This window comes from Pelobates fuscus, chromosome 2 (genome assembly GCF_036172605.1).
Source record: "Pelobates fuscus isolate aPelFus1 chromosome 2, aPelFus1.pri, whole genome shotgun sequence".
NCBI lineage: Eukaryota > Metazoa > Chordata > Amphibia > Anura > Pelobatidae > Pelobates > Pelobates fuscus.
The window spans coordinates 327017591-327038299 of record NC_086318.1 but is presented as its reverse complement, the minus strand read 5'-3'; the positions used below and the strand labels follow the sequence as shown (position 1 = coordinate 327038299).

Genomic DNA, 20709 nt, shown 5'->3' with positions numbered 1-20709 from the left:
AAATAAGCATACAAAAATGGATAGACCATTATCATATTGTAAAATAAGCTATTGCAATAATAATTGCATACACGTTCAAGTTAAATTAGGTCAATTACAAGTACAGTGTGTTTTCAGATCTTAAATTAGTCTCCGTCACGAACTTACACAATAAGGCTCCACAAATCTGACTGATATTAAAGGGTAACTACCATGGACATTCCTACAGTTTTTGAAGCAAAAGTACAACATTGGTTATGTTTCCCAATGTTTTTGCCATATGGCTGCCATTTGGAGCAAGGGTAAGTCAGGGGATGTGGTGAAATTGGTATGTGCTTATATTTTATGCATTACAAAATAATACACAATAATAAGATATTATAACAGGTTTTCTTTAAAATACCTGGCTCTAATCAGGAATATGTGATAAAACAATATTTTATTTAAATAGCCCCGAACAACCAAATATTCTTTCAGCATTTATCACTAATCAGACAATATGTACTAAAAGGACAGTAATGTATTGTGTCTGCTAGTTTTGCCAGGTTTGTCCTAGAAGGAACAAGAATATTAAGCTGACATGACTAAAACTCACAACTGCTCTAAAACAGCTCTTCTTATTATAGTAAGGAATTCAATAAGAGCCCAATTGATCATTTAGATGGCAAGTGTGGGGAAACAATTAAAATAAACTGTACAACGAAAACATTTTTTTTCTATTGTACTTTATGCCACATAAAAAAAAAATGTAAAAGATGTAAAAAAAAATAATGGAATATTGAGATAGTTTTATCATTTTATTGGAATAACATAATTTTGGAATAACGAGCATTTTGGGATATGATATCTTGCTGTTAGTTCAACTATTGAATGAATTATTTCCATTGATCAACAGCATTCCATTATTTTGTCTCTGCATTGTGCAACAAATCTGTCTTCATACAATAACTAAGTCTTACAACATATGAAAACACTTTTTTCATGGTAGAGTCTCTTTAAATATATTGTTACCAAGGTGTATATCAATCAGTCATTCCTCAAATGTTCATTTACTAATCTGTAATAAAATTGAATTTAGCAATATTTATCTGCTGCTTATGCAATAATGAAATTAAAAGTGTTTGTGAAATCAGTCTAGAAAACAGTCCCTGTTCAGTCATTGTGGTAAGGTGATTTTATATTGGATAACCCCCAGCTTTCTTGCACCATTATCATGTATCCCTATATCCAAATTAATTATTCTCTATTGCAGCAGGTAGATGGTACATACAAGATAAAGCAAGGTAGAGATCAACAATTTTGCCAGAACTTCTGCAAACAAAATTTAGAGATAATTTTAGATTCTACCGTCAAAGGTTGTTTAAGAGAAAAGATGCCTTTTCATTTCCATTTCAATATCAGTGAATTTCAAAAACATGTTTATGTCTTTTTTCATACGTCAGCTTGTACATAGAACTTCTATTTCTATGACAACTGCATTTCACATTATGATATACAAAGAAATACTTGCAAAGTAAAACAACTTTTACAGTAATCATGGAGGTGTTTCAAACAAACATCACTTGCTATGTTTTAAAAGCTGCCAAAGCTTAACTCGCCCGAAGCTCTTTAACAAACTCAAGCTATAAATGTGGCACATACTAGTCTTTATGTCTAAACATGTTGAAGGTCCAATATGTTTTAATTGCTTTGATAATGTGATAATGTTGTTTTTTCATTTTTTTTAAATGCAAAATAAATAGCATTATCCTTAGAATTTGCAAATATTAGTCGTGGGTTATAATTATGTATGTTAAGGAGTGTTTGTGAAATTTGTTTTGTCCTTTGAAAACAAGGTCAAACCTAGCATCACAAGTTCAGGATCTAGAATTGCCTATATTTACTGCAAAGATGGAAAAACTACAAATAAAATTAGTAGAAACACAGTTTTTTTTTCTATTGCAATAGTTTCAGTAACATAATTAAAGACCGAATGACAGAAAAATTGTCATAACAAACTAAACCTTAAAGAACGAACCTACTTCAAAATATATCTCACTAATTTAACAGTGACGGGGCTGTATGAATTAACAAATGCTAAATTAGCAGCAGGACATTTCATATTAGAATAGGGTTGTTAAAGACAAAATTGTGTTGATGTAAAATGTTATTAAGGTGTTAATATTTTTTACACATAGAAATTTGGTATTCAAATATGAAATCCATAAAAATAAAAAAAGTTTCCATTTCCTTGCTTCAACCCTCTTCTCTATTTGTTTGAAGTTATAGCAATTATAATTACCTCCCATAGCCAAGCATCGATAGCTTGTGGTTATAGTATGAGATGTGAAGATAAAATCTCCAAACCAGGAATAAATCAGAAACTTGTTGATTATTCAGCGTGTATTTGCATCTATACCCAGTGCAAATCATTGACAAATACTCACAAAAAGTACTGTCTCTAAAATACTTTTTAGATCATACTTCTAGGCAATAACAAACAAATAAGTATTCATGAATGTTCTGGATTTAAATGAGATAATCTCTCAATGTATTGAACTTTTATGTCGATAATATAAATTATGTTGTGTTTTTTTTAGTTAGTTCTTACAAGGGTCCTTTCTATAATTCCCCCAATCAATGAAGTTAGAGTGATATTGTGTATTTTAAATGTTGTTCCTAAAATAATGCACGTTAACTTTCTTTGCCATACATTGTGTGATTTTTTTTTTTATCTGAGCACATATTTCCCATCAATTTAAATTAGTAATTATATTTTAAATATTTAGTTGAATGACCAGTATCCCGACACTATATCATACGAATTTAAAACCAATATCATAAGACTGTGGTGTAAACAAAATGAATAGAAATCCAAACCAAACAGGATAAAATATATCAGGATTATTTGTGCGCTGGCATAAATAACATGTTGAGTGCAGACTTTTAAAATAATTAAATATAAAATGTATATTAGTCAAGTAAGTATATTAAAATATAGTTAGGTGGAAAGTTAAAATAAAATAAAAACGGAATTGGGCAAGGCATTTTCTTATTTAACCTTCTGCTTCCGTTTAGTTTCCTCCGAAATGTTCTTTCATTCTTTTTGTACCATAAATCAAACTGAATAAAACAGAATGTGTTACTGGATATAAACATACAAGTATTATGACTTTTCTAATGTATATACAGAAAGGTGTACATTCCACATTGCTGTAAGACCTGGATGCATAGTTTGCCTGTTTCTGTTTGATTATTTTTTTGTTTTGTTTTGTTATGTTTTTGTTTTTGCTTAATGGGTATTTAGTCTACATGCAAATTATATTCATCACCATTACATAATACTTTAAGAACACATACAATCTTAGACCTTCTCATTGACTGCACAACGTTGTTGTAAATGGCCTAAAATCCGAGTCCATTGCAAGTCCCATCGTAACATCCTTTCTAGTGCACTGTAATTTATCGGATGCTGGTAACGTCATTAAAAATGTTCATTTCAATTTCACTTGATAGAGTGTTTGGTGCAATATTTGAAATAAAACCATCAACTTCCATTAGTCATTATCACCGATGTGCCCTTGTGGACTTGAGCAGGATCTTGCTGCATCCTTATGTGAGACGTAACATCAATGTGTGATCCATTGCAACCCAATGAATAGTTTCTTATAGTTTCAGTGTCATATAAGTGTTCAAGGGCATATCCAGTGAATGTGTAAGCATGTTTATCAAAATATTGCCTGTGAGAACTGTAATAGTTTGGAGATGCAGGATGGTCCAGAGCTTGCTGAGGGGAAAGGGTGTTATGCAAATAGTCTTTTGATATAGTAACACTGGTTTTTAAGATTCTGTCTGAATTTGGACTGCTCATTCTGGACAAAGTTGTGGGGCTGTTTTCATATTCATTGTCACGCGGGCTCAATATTTTTCCATCCCTGTGCTGAATGTGATCACAAGGAGATGTATTAGTAAGTGATGGTCCACGACATACAACACCTGTTAACTGGGGCTGTTGATAGTTGGGAAAACAAACCGAGTTTCGTTTCCCGACTCCATTACTAGTAGTTAGTTGGTCAGGACTTGATTTGCGAAGTTGCAACCTATTTTCTTCCTCTTTAATCATTTGCTGTGTAGCTCGTATGAGTGTTTCAATTTTGCTGGGTTCATGGTGGGTATTTTGATATTGCTCAGCACGGTAGCGGTCTCCGGATTCACTTGCAGAGCCTGGATCCGGGGAACTAACAACACTGTCTTCATCCCAATGGTTTCTCCCTGCATATGACAAGAATTAGATAGTATATCATCAGTATCTCATATGACACCATTTGTTGATTTTTTTTTAAATTCATATAAACTCAAAGCACAGTTTGTATAATCTCTTATGTATGTAGGAGATAAGGAATAGGAAACCAAATCTAATAGTTTTAAGTTAGAGTTAAGTTTGGTGTTGGAATTGAGCTTATTCACATATTTACTATTAATGTTAACGTTATAGTTAGATAAGGTTAATGCTTGGTGTTTACAAAAACAACCTTTAAGATACTCTCAGGCTGACATTCGTAATGTATATGGAAACATTGCAGTGAACCCTCAAATCTGTGGGGTTAATCCATTTTAATGTTTTGTGTGAGGAAGTGGTTTGGTTGTTGCAGCAAAACTTACAATCCATTTCTTATGCCAGTAGAATATATGGTCACATTGTTTGGAGTTTTCATCTAATTAAACCATTAAAGGAACACTATACACATCAAAACAACTTTAGCTTTATGTAGCAGTTTTAGTGTATGGATCAAGTCCCTGCAGCTTCACTGCTCAATTCTCTGCCATTTAAGAGTGAAATCCCTTTTGTTTCTGTTCGTGACACACTAGCCACACTGGTTGTGACTCACACAGCCTGCATGAAAAAAATGGTTTCATTTTCCACTAGATCTTAACTTACTTTAGAAGGGTTTATCTACTGCTCTGTAAAGTAAACGTGTTTTACACACAGAAGGCTCATGCAGGGTCTAGCAAACTTAACAGTGCAGAATACAATAAATTTTAACCCATTCAAAAATAAAGTTTGAACATTAGATCTTTCTTTACAGTAAATGATTCCGAAGGATGTGTGAGTCACATTCAGGAAGGTGTGACTAGGGCTGCATAAACAAAATAGTTTTACTCCTAAATGGCAGAACATTGAGCAATAAGACTGCAGGGGCATGATCTATACGCCAAAACTGCATCATTAAGCTAGCTAAAGTTATTTTGGCACTTATGTCCTTTTAACTCCCTAATCGAATGCCAAAAAATATCTTGTCATTAAATCTACTGAAACAGCTCATAAGACAGCACTGTGCAATAACAATTATACTTGTTTTATTTTTAAATACATCAAATGAACAGGAACAATTCTAGAGTCGTTTCACATATCACACAATACATTACAGGATGGCAAGTAGAAGAGTAGAAATAATTAAATAAAAATAAGTATAATTAGCAGTAAGTGATGGTTATCTACCTTGTTTCCTTGTATTATGAATCCATAGAGGTACAATAACTATTTAAAGAAAATATTTACTGTAACAATAGCTGTTAAGTAACGTCTATTCAGGATACCTGTTCAGCTCAGTTAAATGTAAAGAGTAAAAGCATGTCATCTTTATTAGCAATCCATAATAAGTGTCGAACATGTACCATATTCTATGTAGATTAGTGAAATAAAAAGAGAGAAAAAGAAAGTATTTTTAAAAATTAGATGTATACATATATATATATATATATTAAGTATGTATTTTATATATATATATATATATATATCAAAATATATAAGCAATGCAGGTTGTAAAAAAATATATAAGCAATAAAAGCTACAAACAAAAAGAACTGTAGAGAGTAAGGTAATCCAGGGTTCAAACATTATTCCCGCACATTTCGGGTTAACAGCCTTTCGCAAAAATTCTGACACATTGGAGGATTCATATTGGTTAGACCCAGTCTCGTCCTTTTTTTGTTTTGACAATTCTCATTTGCTACTATTTTATGGGTATGTGGAAAACATATGGTGCATGTTGTATAACCTTTACAGATTCTCATGTAACAAAAAACTTTTGTTTCCTCTTTATCGAATTTCGGCCATTTGCTCATTAGTTTTCAGACAAACTTTGGTGATTATTTTTATTTTGGAGTTTCATTCAGACAAATGAAATTCTGATTCGTGCCATGGCTGCATCTTGCAGCTGTTTAGTAAATGTGTACCCATGAGGGATTGCAATATTTAAGGGTACCAAATAAGGGAGCTGTTTAGTAATTAGCTCCTTTTTGGTATCATTATGGCAATCCCACAAGGATTGGGGAGCTTTCTACTAAGGCAAAAATTACAAAGAGCAGGTTGGTGCTCTAAAAATAATAAGAGGGGACACAGTGTAGTGGTGTTCCTAATAACAAGGGTGGTGGAACTATTGACCTAACCCCCAGGCCTACCCATATAATGTATTCCCACAATAGTTTATTTGAATTTATAGTTTAGTATATCTAATAAAAGATAAACACACAAGCTTATACAAGCATGGTCCTTGTTAAAATCTTGTTTCTGCTAACATTTGAAGTAGCTTGCATGTATTGTTATATTTCCAACATTAAAACTGTAAAGTTTTGCACAATATCCTGGTGCTATGTAAACAGCAATAATGGTAATAATAAGATCAGGGCCGCCATCACATTGTGACAACCGACAAAGAATATATTTTATTGAAGGATAGTGATAATATGAAGCCATTTATGATCACATCGTTTTTTGGCTCCTTTTTAAATCAGAATGATGAAAGAAATCACCCAAATGGCCCTGATCAAAAGTTTACATACCCTTGAATGTTTAGCCTTATTACAGACACACAAGGTGGCACACATAGGTTAAGATGGCAATACAATTTAATTTCCAATACCTTTTTAAACTGCAATTAGAGTTTGTGTATAAATAGTCAATGAGTTTGTTAGCTCTCACGTGGATGCACTGAGCAGGCTAGATATTGAGTCATGGGAAGCAGAAAAAAACTGTCAAAAGACCTGCATAACAAGGAAATGGAAATTTATAAATATGGAAAAGGATATAAAAAGATATCAAAAGCCTTGAAAATACCAGTCAGGGTATGGCTTTCGAGTGCACCGGAGCGGATGCCATTCCTCAGAGCTTCGAGCCACAAGTACCTAAAATTCACGATACTGGCTCCATCGACACCTCACTGACATCGGGAAGGGCAGATGAGCATCAGGACGCCCTGCTGCACACGCTGATGCCTTTCTTTCTCACCCCCCACATGGGCAGACAGAACAAGGAGCTAGAGGGCATATACGAGGAGTGGAGTGCCGTGGTGACATTGGACCAACACATAGAAAGCCACACTGCTGTAGAAATGGGTAGAAAGTCGCAAAAACCGACTGCCCTCACACCAAGGGCCCACAGAGACATAGGCCTCATGCTACAGCCACCCATAACTTCCCAGGTGCCGGCCTCCAGGAAGGCTTCACCATCCATGCTGTCTGGGGAAGAACTCCCACACAGCCCGACACAGCCTGCACCAGACCGAGTGACCCTACAGACGATGGAGAACTCTTCACCAGCCACTAAGCAGGATATCCAAACCATGCTAAATGGCCTGCAACAGCAAACGTGGAAGGCAGACTTGGCGTTAATGGCTATGGAAGTACAAGCTGTGACAGAATGTACCCGAGCCACAGAGGAAGATGTCATGGAGCTTAAACAGGGACTGCAATCATTTGGCAACAAGGTGCAAAAAATACAAATGGCACACACTGCCATCACAAGGCAAGTTAATACCCTTGATGATAGAGGCAGGAGCAAGAATGTAAAGATCAGAGGGGTCCCTGAGTCAGTGTCCCTACAAGAACTTCCCCACTTTATCAGACAACTGGTAGCCACCATTCTGCCAACGAGACAAGCTAAACATTTCTACTTTGATGGGGTATACTGCATTGTTAAATCACCCAAGCTCCTGCAACGTCATCCCGGGATATCATATTGAGATGCCAAACCCTGTCTGATAAAATTGCCTTAATGGCAACCCTTAAAGGAAAGACTCCCTTCGAATTTGAAGCATGTACTATTTCCCTCTTTCAGGACTTAAGCCGAGCCACACTGCTGTGGCGCAAGTCTATGCAGCCCATTACGACAGCCATACAAAAAGCAGGACTTCCCTACAGATGGGCAACCCCGGGTTCTCTCCTGGCTACTAAGGATGGGAAAACGTATAAGGCAGCTGATCCCAAAGAAGACCCACTACTAATAGCCTTGGGTCTGGCTGACCACAACGCTCCCTCGACAGATCTGCCTCGGACCCACCAGTGGAATTTGGCAGACATACCACCATTTGTCCCCTGAAACCGTCAAAGTTTTGCAACCTGGTGCTGCAGTGACATAACCAAACGTTTCTAAAATATCGTGTCTTTTTTATGTTTTTATATCTTCAGTTAATGTCCTTTTGGTTTGTTTATGGTAGCTTTTAGGGGTTTAGAACCCTGCTCTACCTGGTGCCCATACACAGGCGAAGCCCTCAAAGGCCATAACTAGTGACATCATATTCAACTCCGATGACATAACCTCCCTGCCCCTCCCTCCTCCCCACACTGTCCCGTGTTATAGGGGCACTACCCACTTTGAAGCCTTAACTTAACCACCCACACAATATAGAAAATCACTCTGTACCAGACAGACCAGACCAGGTATACCTAGCGCTAACGACCTCGCTTCAGCTCCTAGCACACTAACCTAACCACCATGTTTTTAATCCAAAATAGCCTCTAAGCTTAGCACTCTTAGGGACAGGGGACCTATGTAGGCCTCATCAACACGGCCCGGATAGTTCAACAACACCCCAAACGAAACGATAAACCCTATTAGGCACTGATGTGTTTCTCGCAAAGCTTATACCATATGTTAATACTTGTCTAGTAGTTATAAGACATTATCAAGTCTTGACAACAAGGTTTGTATTGGTCCATGAGTGGACAACCCCATCTGTAGACAGATATGCTCTTTGATATGCCTACACTACACATCATATACAAGTTTAGTAGAACCGTGTTTCCTTATATACCTAGTCAGCACAGTATCTCTTGCCTCACAAAGGCCCAAACCAATGGGCAATCCCTCCTACATACAGGTCTCCATCATTGTAATTAAATTATACACAATAGGCTTGTTTAAAAGTAAAAGGTGTACTAACAGGACTAGTCACTACAATCGGTAGTATTTCACGATGACCCAAGCAGGTTAACAATCCCTCCTGCATACAGAAGTGCCCTTAGACACATTCGAATCAAGTGCTGCATTTGCCTAGGAATAATTGATGTTATAAACAGGACAGCTAGTAACTATTGTCTAGACAGCTACCAAAAGAAAATGTGCAATGTTCATTAATGTCACACCTCATGCAGCTAAGACAATTGTCTGCCAACTTATATTTGCCGCTGTGGCTTTTTTTTGTGGCAAAATTGTCATGACTTGCACCAAAAATAAAGAATTATAAAAAAAATAAAACAGTCAGTACTTTTAAATCACTTATTAAGAAGTGGAAAATTCAGGGATCTCTTGATACCAAGCCAAGGTCAGGTAGACCAAGAAAGATTTCAGCCACAACTGCAAAAGAATTGTTCGGGATACAAATAAAAACCCACAGGTAACCTCAAGAGAAATACAGGCTGCTCTGGAAAAACACAGTGTGGTTGTTTCAAGGAGCACAATATGACGATACTTGGACAAAAATAAGCTGCACAGATGAGTTGCCAGAAAGAAGCCTTTACTGCGACCAATGCCACAAATATGCCCAACAACACCTTGACACTCCGCACAGCTGGCACACTGTAATTTGGAGTGATGAGACCAAAATAGAGCTTTATGGTCACAACCATAAGCGCTATGTTTGGAGAGTGGTCAACAAGGCCTATAGTGAAAAAAACACGGTGGTGGGGTGGTGGCTCACTGATGTTTTAGGGGGTGTGAGCTCTGATGGCACAGGTAATCTTGTGAAAATTGATGGCAAGATGAATGCCGCATGTTATCAGAAAATACTGGAAGACAATTTGCATTTTTCTGCATGAAGGTTGCGCATAGGACGCGCTTGGACTTTCCAGCTTGACAATGACCCTAAGCCCAAGACCAAGTTCACCCTCCAGTGGTTACAGCACAAAAAGGTGAAGGTTATTGAGTGGCCATCACAGTCCTCCTGACCTTAATATCATCGAGCCACTCTGGAGAGATCTCAAACGTGCGGTTCATGCAAGACGACCAAGATTTTGCATGACCTGGAGCATTTTGCCAAGACGAATTGGCAGCTATACTACCTGCAAGAATTGGAGACCTCATAGACAACTATTACAAAAGACTTCACACTGTCATTGATGCTAAAGAGGGCAATACACAGTCTAAGAACTAAGGGTATGCAGACTTTTGAACAGGGTCATTTAATTTATTTCTGTGTTGACATGTTTTGTTTTATGATTGTACCATTCTGTTATAACTTTTAGTTGAATATAAATCCCATAAGAAATAAAAGAAATGTGTTTTGCCTGCTCACTCGTGTTTTCTTTAAAAATGTTACATATATTACCAATTCTCCAAGGGTATGCAAACATTTGAGCACAACTGCATGTATATATCCCTGCAGGTCCTGTTGTCTTCAATAAAGAAGAGGGGGCAGGGATACTCTAAGTTCCTCCTTTGGCAGTGTCCTCTCATCAGCTGTGGCTGGCAGAGCGTTGCCTCAGCTTGCCATGACAATGCTCCCCATGCCACGCAACACATGCCATGCTTGCAACATAAGGAGAGAACTGACTGCTGGAGGTGGAAGATGACACTCCTGGGTCCACTATTCACTGTACAAGCATACTGTGCATATGGACCATCAGGGAATCTAGTGTCCCCCTCTCCCTGGCAAAAGGTAAGAAATGAAAAAAAGAAATCAAAAACATCTCCCCCCTTCTCCACTAAACACATGCTGCATCCATGTTAGACACGCACACACTGCATCCACTCTACACACATTGAATCCACTCTACACACACTGCATTCACTTTTATCCCACATATTTCCTGCATCCACTATACACAAACATACACACCTTTCATCCACCACCACATCACCTATGCAAACACTATAAACACACACTACATCAACTTGTGAGCGGACTCAGGGGCCCAGGCCTTGAGCTGTGTAAGGGGCCCCAACAATTCTGATTGCAGCCCTATATACACTTGTGTTTTTTCTTACCATGTACTCTGTGAACTGAAGCAATATGTGGCATGCTGTTCTCATATCCATCTCTGCTTTCTGGAGATGATTTTGGCAAAGGCAATGTTGATCGTGGACCCCACCATTGCTCTCTCCCAGTTTGAGGACTTCCAAGAAAGTATCTTCCAGCTTCACATCTTCCTCCTTCACAAGACTGACTATGCTGGTGTCTATCATCATTTAACCTGGAATGGTCAAGGGTAAATCCAAAACAAAGAGCGCCTCGGTCTGGGTACTGTCTGTATGCACAGGACATGTCATGTTGCTGGGAGCTTGGTCTTTCTATAGGATCAAGAAGTTGTGGTGAAGCAGTGTCAGTAAGGGGGCTACCACCCCATTGGCTGTCATGATCTGACTCAGATCTTTCTGTCTGAAATCCAGTGTACTGTAATAAAAATAAATGAATGATTAAAAATAAAATGTATGCATACGTGTAGCACTTTTACCATAAATTCATCATACTTTCATTTTCAGAATGATGCTTCTTACTTTTTTACCTTCCTCTCTAACACTCTGCACAATCATACTTTTCCCATCATAGTTCAAACCATATCTGCCTGTCCCTTATGCAGTCTCCATGACAGACATCGTTATGTAAAACTGTTTCTGAAACTCCCCACCACCCTATGAAGACTCAACCTTCCACAACTTCAAATAAATTTAAAAACTAGAAAATTGAAATGGAAAACTAATAAGCACGATCAATTATGTGTGAAACACCATACCTATTAATGTACCATAACTAATAAAGTGCACTGAGGTGGTTATGGTGCCACACGTTCCCTGGTGCCCACCCAAAGTAGTCAAATCATTTTGGCCTGCTCAACTTCTCCACTACAGCCAACAGAAGCTCTCTGTCTGAGCAAAGCTATAGTTTTCACTATAAACTAGTGAAAAAATGGCACCATGATAAGAATCAAAATATACTATTTGTAATATCCTGAGGTATTTAATCTTATTTAATTAATGGTAGGCCTTTGTGAGGTAGTTTGAACTAGCACATAATAAAATGCTTCAAAATTAGACATAGCTCCATTAAAGCCATCTATGAAAATTTACTCTTAGCAAGATAAAATTACCATTTCTCTTAAGTAGCACTGAAATATCACAAAATAGTACCTAATCCATACATTGCAGGTATTATTGTTGGAAGATATAGCTGAGCATAATTTGGTTGGTTTTTATCACTGTGGAACACAACAGATTTACAAAATGTCCATCAAAAATGCAACAAAAAATAAATTACCCTAAAATGAAACATAGACCTATCAAATCCATCTATGAAAATTCACACCTAAAAAGCTGAAATGGTGTGTAACAAGATTGAGCCTATGGCAAACATTGGGGTATCATTGTACTCTGAAGATATAGGTAAGCATAATTTGGGGGTTTTATCACAGTGGCACACATCAAATGTACAAAATGCCTAGCAAAAATGCAACGAGACATATGACGTACTCTGTAAATCAAGGCAGATAAATTAATTTATTTTGAAATACTTTTAAGCCACACTCATTATGCACACTTTATTATTGCCAAAACTGTGAAAACAATGTTTTTTTTTTTTCTATTTATATTATGGTTTAGTGTTGTATAAATTATCCAAGAGAAATTAACCATTGATGCAACTGTTTTGTGGCATCCTTAGACCCAAGGTTTTAATTCTACCATTCAATATTGAAATTCAAACCCAGAAATAATAACAGATATGTGAAATTATCATCAACAATGAAATTACTGTCAAAGGATAATATGAGTACTGTTTCCAATTGCTACAAAAACAATACAATTAGCAGTAGAGCATAGAAAAATATGTAATAAATTTAAACACAAATGTACAAAAGTGAATGAATAAAATATTTTTGCACGTTAACTATTTTTACATTGCGCTTGTTTCTTATTTATTTATTTTCATTATATAATTATTTTTTTTTTAAACTCAAGCATAAAACATAAGATCTCACTAAAAAATGTACTTTGTTTTATCTGGGATTATAACAACATTTTCCCTGTTAAGTTGTAGTTGAATCACAAGGGAGAATGCCACAGCCGCCTTGTACGCCGGCCAGATGGTGGCCATTAAATCACTTTTATCTTATATTTTGCTAATGTAAACCTGAAAGTTAAAATATGTTTTTTGCATTGGCTATTATCGTACAGCACAGATGGCAAAAGCCTACTTTAAAGTAACACAATATATCCATAAAAATAACGGGATCCTTGTAATATTCTTTGATTTATTTTCTATATTTTAAAAACTGTCATTAACATAAACTAAAATGAACAAATAACAATGCATATTTTGTTCTAAAGCTAAAATATTTTTTTTACTGTTGTGCGTTAATGTTAAGCATATTGCAATAATTGTTTATCCAAACAGCACATAAATATAAAGTGCTAGCAACAAAAACATAGTGTGCTTTGCATGATTATTCTGATAATAACAGTGATCACTTGGCACAGAACATGATGATTCTAAACCCCAACTATGAAAGTGTTAGGAAGTTCCCATGATTGGCACAGATGAAAATATATATGCGTGCAAATGTTTATATCAACTATTAGGCATTCATTCACACACACATCAATTAATACAAGAATAAAAGCAAAAATGTTGTCTAACACCTTGAAAGTTGGGGTCAAATGTCAGGATATGGTATAATTTTTGGTTGGTTTCTTTTTAGCTTGTTTGCTTTTAAATATAACAAGTTTTTGCTTTGTTTTTGTTTGTTATTGTTTTGTTTTTTTACTAATTTGTTTACTTATTTATGTAAACATTTCTTCATATTTTCTCATATATATAAATTATCTATGAAAACTCCAAGGAGGATATAATTTCTAACATGATTAACAGAAAAATAATAAACATAGAAAGATTTCCAAATTATTCAATAATTTTAGAAAAAAACTTTCCAAATTATTCATCTACACAAGTTCCCATATACTCTATTGGGGACTTCTGTAGATAAATACCGTATTTACTCGAGTATAAGTCGAATTTTTTAAGCACATTTTTTGTGCTGAAAAACCCCAACTCGACTTATACTCGAGTCAATTGTCTGTATTATGGCAACTTACATTGCCATAATACAGACAGGACCGCTGGGCTCATTACAAGCCCGGCGGTCCTGTTGGGGGCTGGCAGAGAACTCTACCTTACCTTCACAGCAGCTCCTGTCAGCTCCCTTCTCTCTCCTCCGGTCAGCTCCCCACTGCAAGTCTCGCGAGAGCCACGGGGTCAGAGCGTTGCCACAGGTTACCGTGGCAACGCTCCGCGCGGCAGTCACACCACGAGATTTACAGTGGGGAGCTGACCGGAGGAGAGAGAAGGGAGCTGACAGGAGCTGCAGGAAAGGTAAGTTACAGCTCTCTGCCAGCCCCCCTCCTACACAGCCCATCCACTGGACCACCAGGGAATGAGAGCCCCCCTCCCTGGCCAGCTAACAAGCAGGGAGGGGAGACGGAAAAAAAATAACATAACATTTTAAATAAAATATTAAAATATTAATAATATTTTAAAAAAATAATAATGTAAAAATAAAATATAAATAATGTAACAAATAACAAAAAATATTAAAATAATAATAATTCAAAAAAAATGCCCACCCCCTACCAAGGCTCTGCATCACACACACACTGCACTCATACACACACACACACTGCACTCATACACACACACACACTGCATTCATACACACACACACACACCGCATTCATACAAACACACTGCATTATATACACACACACACACTGCATTCATTATATACACACACTGTAAATAAATCTTCAATTAATATAATTTTGGGGGGATATAATTTTATTTAGAAATTTACCAGTAGCTGCTGCATTTCCCACCCTAGTCTTATACTTGAGTCAATAAGTTTTCCCAGTTTTTTGGGGTAAAATTAGGGGTCTCGACTTATATTCGGGTCGACTTATACTCGAGTATATACAGTAAATTGGAAAGTTTTTCTAACAATATTAAATGATTTCGAAAGCCTATTTAATTGAGGTCATGATGTTTTGTTCATAAAAGTTGCCATTGGTATGTGGTACTACTAAATGAACCCTACATACCTGTTATCAAGCAGGGAATTGTACAGCTAATGCAAAAAATTATATAATTATACATACACGTCTAACTACTCAGTTGAATGTTACTTGCAGTGAATGATCTGGGCAAATCGATGTAGTATTGGCTTTAACAGTCCCACTTCTTGTAAAGGGGCGGAAGGGGAGCTCCCACCTCTAGCAGTTGTTGGGGGCTAAGCAAAAAACAAAGCAACTCCTAAAATGGGAAGAAATGATCTACTTAAAGAGTCCAGAATAAAAGTTATAAATGCTAAGTAGCACCCCCTGTCCATTAATTAAATTGACCCAAGAGCTTCCTATAAATTAGTCTTATGTGATGTCATTACAGGTATCATGCACTTTAATACGTTTCTATAAGGGCTTTCTCCTAACACTCTCTATTTTTTTTTATAAGCGAGCACATGTGGCCACAATCACTTCATATAATAGCCACATGCAAGATAAAAGAAAAACATAATAGATAATAGGAAAACATTGTGACTTTTATAGCCTTGTCCATATATATTTTGGTCTAATTCTTGAATTACGACCTCAAACAGATTTTGAGTTAAGCGAATTATCTCATCCACAGATGAACTACAATGTCTGTATAACCCTAATGTGGAAGGAGGTATAGGCTGTGCAAAAATTCTCTTTAGGAAACTATGGGTGAAGCAGAGTTTTTCAGCCACCTCGAAGACAGCTGAAGAAACTGCATTTCATAGAGATTAAATAAATGCAGGGATCTCAATTATCCTTTTTTTTTATTATTATTTTTCAATTTTTATTACTATAAAATTTGTACTCCATATTGCACACTTAAAAGTCAACTTCGTCCTGGCATTTCATGTGCTACCTCTGTGGTCTGGTGAATTGCTGCTAAACCAAAAGACTGTTGGAACATTCTCAGACATGCCAATCCTACAATAAACTACTAAAACACTTAGTTGTATTAATAAAGGCTTCAGGAGAGGTTTAACATAGTGTGCTGTTCTAAAAAGTATTAAAAGTCAGGCAATCGCCATGGAAACCACTGGAATCAGCTGACACGTTGGAGTCTCCTCTTCCCTTTATATTTTCACTTCTTGGAACAGAACACTTTTATGCATTTCCTCCACTAGATCGTATTCAAGGCAAACCAAGAGCAATTTTAAGACAAAGTTCTAAATGTACAGCATTTAGCTGAATGACTGCATTAGTTCTCATGGTCATTCGTCTAAAAGCACATAATCCAGAATTATTCCATTTTGAGAAGCACTCTCTCTAGTACTGGGAAATAAAGGTATGAACTGGTTCTTAGACAGTCCTCTACCCTATCCACTCAGTTGCAATACTATTTGGATACATTGGAATAGTATTCAAAAAGAAATCTCTCTTATAACTATGACTTAGGATTCAAAAATGTTTGAAATGTATTGGCTATTACTTTATTTATTTTTTAACTGGATTAGGTTTTTAAATGTCTATTCTGCGATGTGATATTTCCATTATATATTTGTATTATTGTGGGTGGAAAACCCTCTGCCCTTCTTTTTTTTTTTTACTCGGAACCCCTTCCCTTTGTTATTGTTCAAAAAGTTTGAAGAAGTTTAATAAAACATTTTTGAAAGTGTTGCAACTGGAGAAATCACAATGGTAACCACAAAGGATCCTCACTGCTTCATATTTACATTTTCCCCATAATTGCTTTTACTAAAAGAAGCCTACCATGATACAGACCATATATCTCTCTGCAGAATGCAAGGACAAACCAAATAAAATCAGAGCAAACGTTTTGTAAAATACAAATATCGCTAATTAGATATCCCATATATTCTAAATGTACAATTATTATCTATCTGTACACGTAGTTTTCTGTGTGAGCTAAAAATGTAGTAAAATGTTACAGCATTCTCTGTGCCTATATTAAAAGAGGATATATTTACAAAATAACCACATAAAACCAGTAATTCCCAATCGTTTATAACAAGTGAACACTAGATGGTACATGATTATATATAACTGGTTCCTAGAATGTTTTTTATTTCATAATAAAAATAAATCAGTAAAAAATGAATACCAAAATTAAAGTTTAACTATATCATTTAATACTAAATTAGTTGTTTTTTTTTTAAATCACAGAAAAAAATACTCACAATGAAAAACAAGCAAACTCAACTTTAGGCAAAAAATAGTAATAATGAGGATTTCACATACATGCTAATTGATTACAGAAACTAAATGATTTATTGCAGGATTTATGCATGTTTTAACTTACAAGTATATAAACATATCCTGGTATGCGTGTTCTGTATACTTATTATATTATTCTCATACCACTGGGGATAGATGGCACTTTTCTTCCAGGAGAGCAAACTGACTGGAGTGATTGAGATTCTTTTCTACAGAAATACCTTAATCTTCCGGACACCAAATTTGGAACACATTGCTTAAAAGGGATCTATAGTCCAGAAAATAACATTGTAATATAAAATAGTTTTTTAAGGACTATAGGTTCCGTGTAGCACTGTCCACCCCTTTTGTGCCGTGTATTTAAAGTTAAATTAAATTAACTCACATTGTTTCCAGCAATGAGACTCTGCCGCTGTAGCAGCCAACTCTGCCTCCATCGCCTGCTGACTTCTTATATGAACTCATCCAAACCAGTGCTTTAAAGCATTGAATTTTAGATATACATGTGCACACCTCCAATCAAATGCTGCTATCAGCAGCATTTGATTATAAAACCTAGTTTGACTCGGTTCTGGAGAAGAAAGCGCCTCTTGTGGCTGTCAGAAAGACATACACTAAAGGTGTATTTAATCCGATTTCTACAAGACAGTAATATATTACATTAAAGGGTTAGAACTACAAGGCCAGTGCAGCCAGACCACTTAATTAGCAATGGTCTGGGTGACTTTAGTGGTCTTTATATTACTGAAATGTCCGTCTCAAAAAACAAAATAATAATAAAGAAAAAAAGTATATTTTAAATGTAAAGAATTACATGTGCATTTGCATCCCGTTTCAGAGAAAACCTGGTTAATAGTACATTTACTTTAGAATCGCATGCACTGATTAACTCTAGCAACTGTAGCTATCTCTACCAGGGTAACTGTCTCAACTGTACTATTGAACCAAAACAGCTACAAGAATGGGCCTTTTGAACTTAACCTAGAGGCATAGATATACTGTCCCCTTCATAATTTATGGATGAATGTAATGTATGAAAATATTATGGCAGTTCAAAGAAACTGGTTTGAAAAGACATTTGTGACACATAGAAGGTCTTAACATAAGGCTAAATCCTTTAGAATTTACATCCCATAAAATATGTGTTTAAAGTTGATGTAAAGATGAGCATTTATCAAAGGTTTCTGCTCAAGTTTAAAAGGTATTTATTAATCACTCTTTGATATAAATCCTTCAACATGAATGCAAATGTGACGGGAACAGGCCAAGTTTAAACCATCTGATATAGGTTACGGGTGGAATTTAGAAACTGAAATGTTAGTCCAGTCCGTCACCAGGATCTCACAAAACATGTGGAGTTATTTTTTTATTTTTTTTACTAACCATATTTTAAGCTTTGGATTTAAAACTTGTATGCACAACTGATAATAAAGAAACTATTTAAAAACTATGCAGTGACTTCATAATAAATATGTATTTCATATCTATGATTAGTAATTATTATCTCTAGATCAAATCACTATATACATTTTGGTGAATTAATAAATAATAAAAATTGTTTGCACAGCAGGTATGTTTGAAGAGCAAAAGGTAATTGTAATACAATAACATTTTAAAATTACTATACAGCAAAGGTATTACATGTTGCAGGTTAAAACTAGACAGTGATTTTCGAATATTACTTCTAGAAAACAAAAATACAAAAATGTAATAAACCGTAATACTGCACTAATGAACTTATTGTAGCAAATAATTAATACACAAATGTAACAAACTAGCGATCTACAGGTATTTGACTTGGAAATTCGAGCTTTGTTAGTCTTTTAGGTGGGGCATTTCAGTTCAGCTGCTCCTGATGTCCTATCTTAAAGAACGCTACAATGAAAAATCACAAGTAGGAGTCATCAAAACCCCTACCAAACATCAAACCAATGTTCAAAGGAATGGACAGTCAGAAGAAAAACAAATGGGTTTCATGTCCCTCTAATTAGGGGTTTCATGTCATATAATGTTCCTATTCTATACTACTTGCACAGTAGGGTGTAGGTTAATGATAATACACATTAGACTAAGCTGATACCCCCAACTCCTTTTCCATTTTGTGGGTTGTTTGGGTATACTTAGGGCCCCTTAGTGTTCTAAGGAGGTCTGAACTATAATCACCATATTAAAAAGATTATACTGTATCCAATGCCCCGGTACTCTATAACAGGTCACTCTTCTGGAAAGGAATTCTGTCAATGATACTAAACCATGTCCACCTGCCTTTCACTTGTCCACACAAAAATCTAATTCAGTTAGGTAGAAAGTCCCAGTAGATACATATAGACAAAAGAGGGAAATCGTAAAAAGGCCAAATAGTATATGCGTTTAAAAGAATATTAATTTTCAAAAGTATAAGGCACTCTACTATTTGTCCTACTGAAAATCACAGTGCTTGGATAATCCAAGATCAAGATAATGGACACCCCACTCTTGTCTATCCATCCACATTTTTTATACCAAAATAGCAAACAAAAAACAGAAGCAGCATGAACACCTGTTGTTATATTAGCACTCATACTCAGCTGGAAACAAAGGACACGGAAATCTGTGCAGTATAGAGTATGCATCTTATAAGAGAGGAATATGGAGAAGTTAAATCCGCACACCCATGCTCCAAAGATCAAAATGTAAAATGAACTTTTGTAAAAAAAAAGGAACCAAAAAATAATTACACGTGTCACTTTAAGGGGCACTTAGTCATAGGCTTAAGTATTCCGCGTGAGAGGTTATGCCAACTTTTCTGTAGTGGAAGCCTTTTTTGCCTCTCATATTCCTTTTACTATCCGCATGGTTGCCAAAGAAGGGGGGTGCTTGTAAAATCTATTTTGGGGTATATACAAAACTACATAACAATAATGTTGTACTATTTGCATTCATTTGTATTTTTACCCCACTTCAATTAAGTTATTTCTCATTTCTATGGATATTTAAGTATTTTTTTTCAAATTTACAGAGTATATTGCAGTTCAAAATATATCATAGCTTCTTTTACTTTACTTCACATTCTTTCATTTTATTGCGCATTTGTTGCTTGCATCCCGTTTTTAATTATTTGTTTGTTTACTCATTTAATGATTTACGTTTGAGCTTTGTTCTTTATGTGTCACAAGGAGAAGGCTTATCAGTTTATTTATGTTCTCTACACATGTGGCTGCAGGATTTCCACAAATATCACAACT

At 35.7% G+C, this 20709-nt stretch overlaps 1 protein-coding gene across 1 annotated transcript in view; it reads right to left on the bottom strand.

The window, feature by feature from the left end:
* Positions 1-3192: 3192 nt before the first annotated feature.
* SIM1 (SIM bHLH transcription factor 1) overlaps positions 3193-20709 on the bottom strand; it is a 93534-nt gene continuing 76017 nt past the window's right edge. Inside the window, exons 10-11 of the mRNA XM_063441311.1 lie at positions 11222-11627; positions 3193-4230 (exon numbers count right to left, since the gene is read on the bottom strand). Of these exons, the coding sequence (XP_063297381.1) occupies positions 3506-4230; positions 11222-11627 (1131 nt within the window). The 3' untranslated portion in view covers positions 3193-3505. The remainder of the gene's footprint in view (positions 4231-11221; positions 11628-20709) is intronic.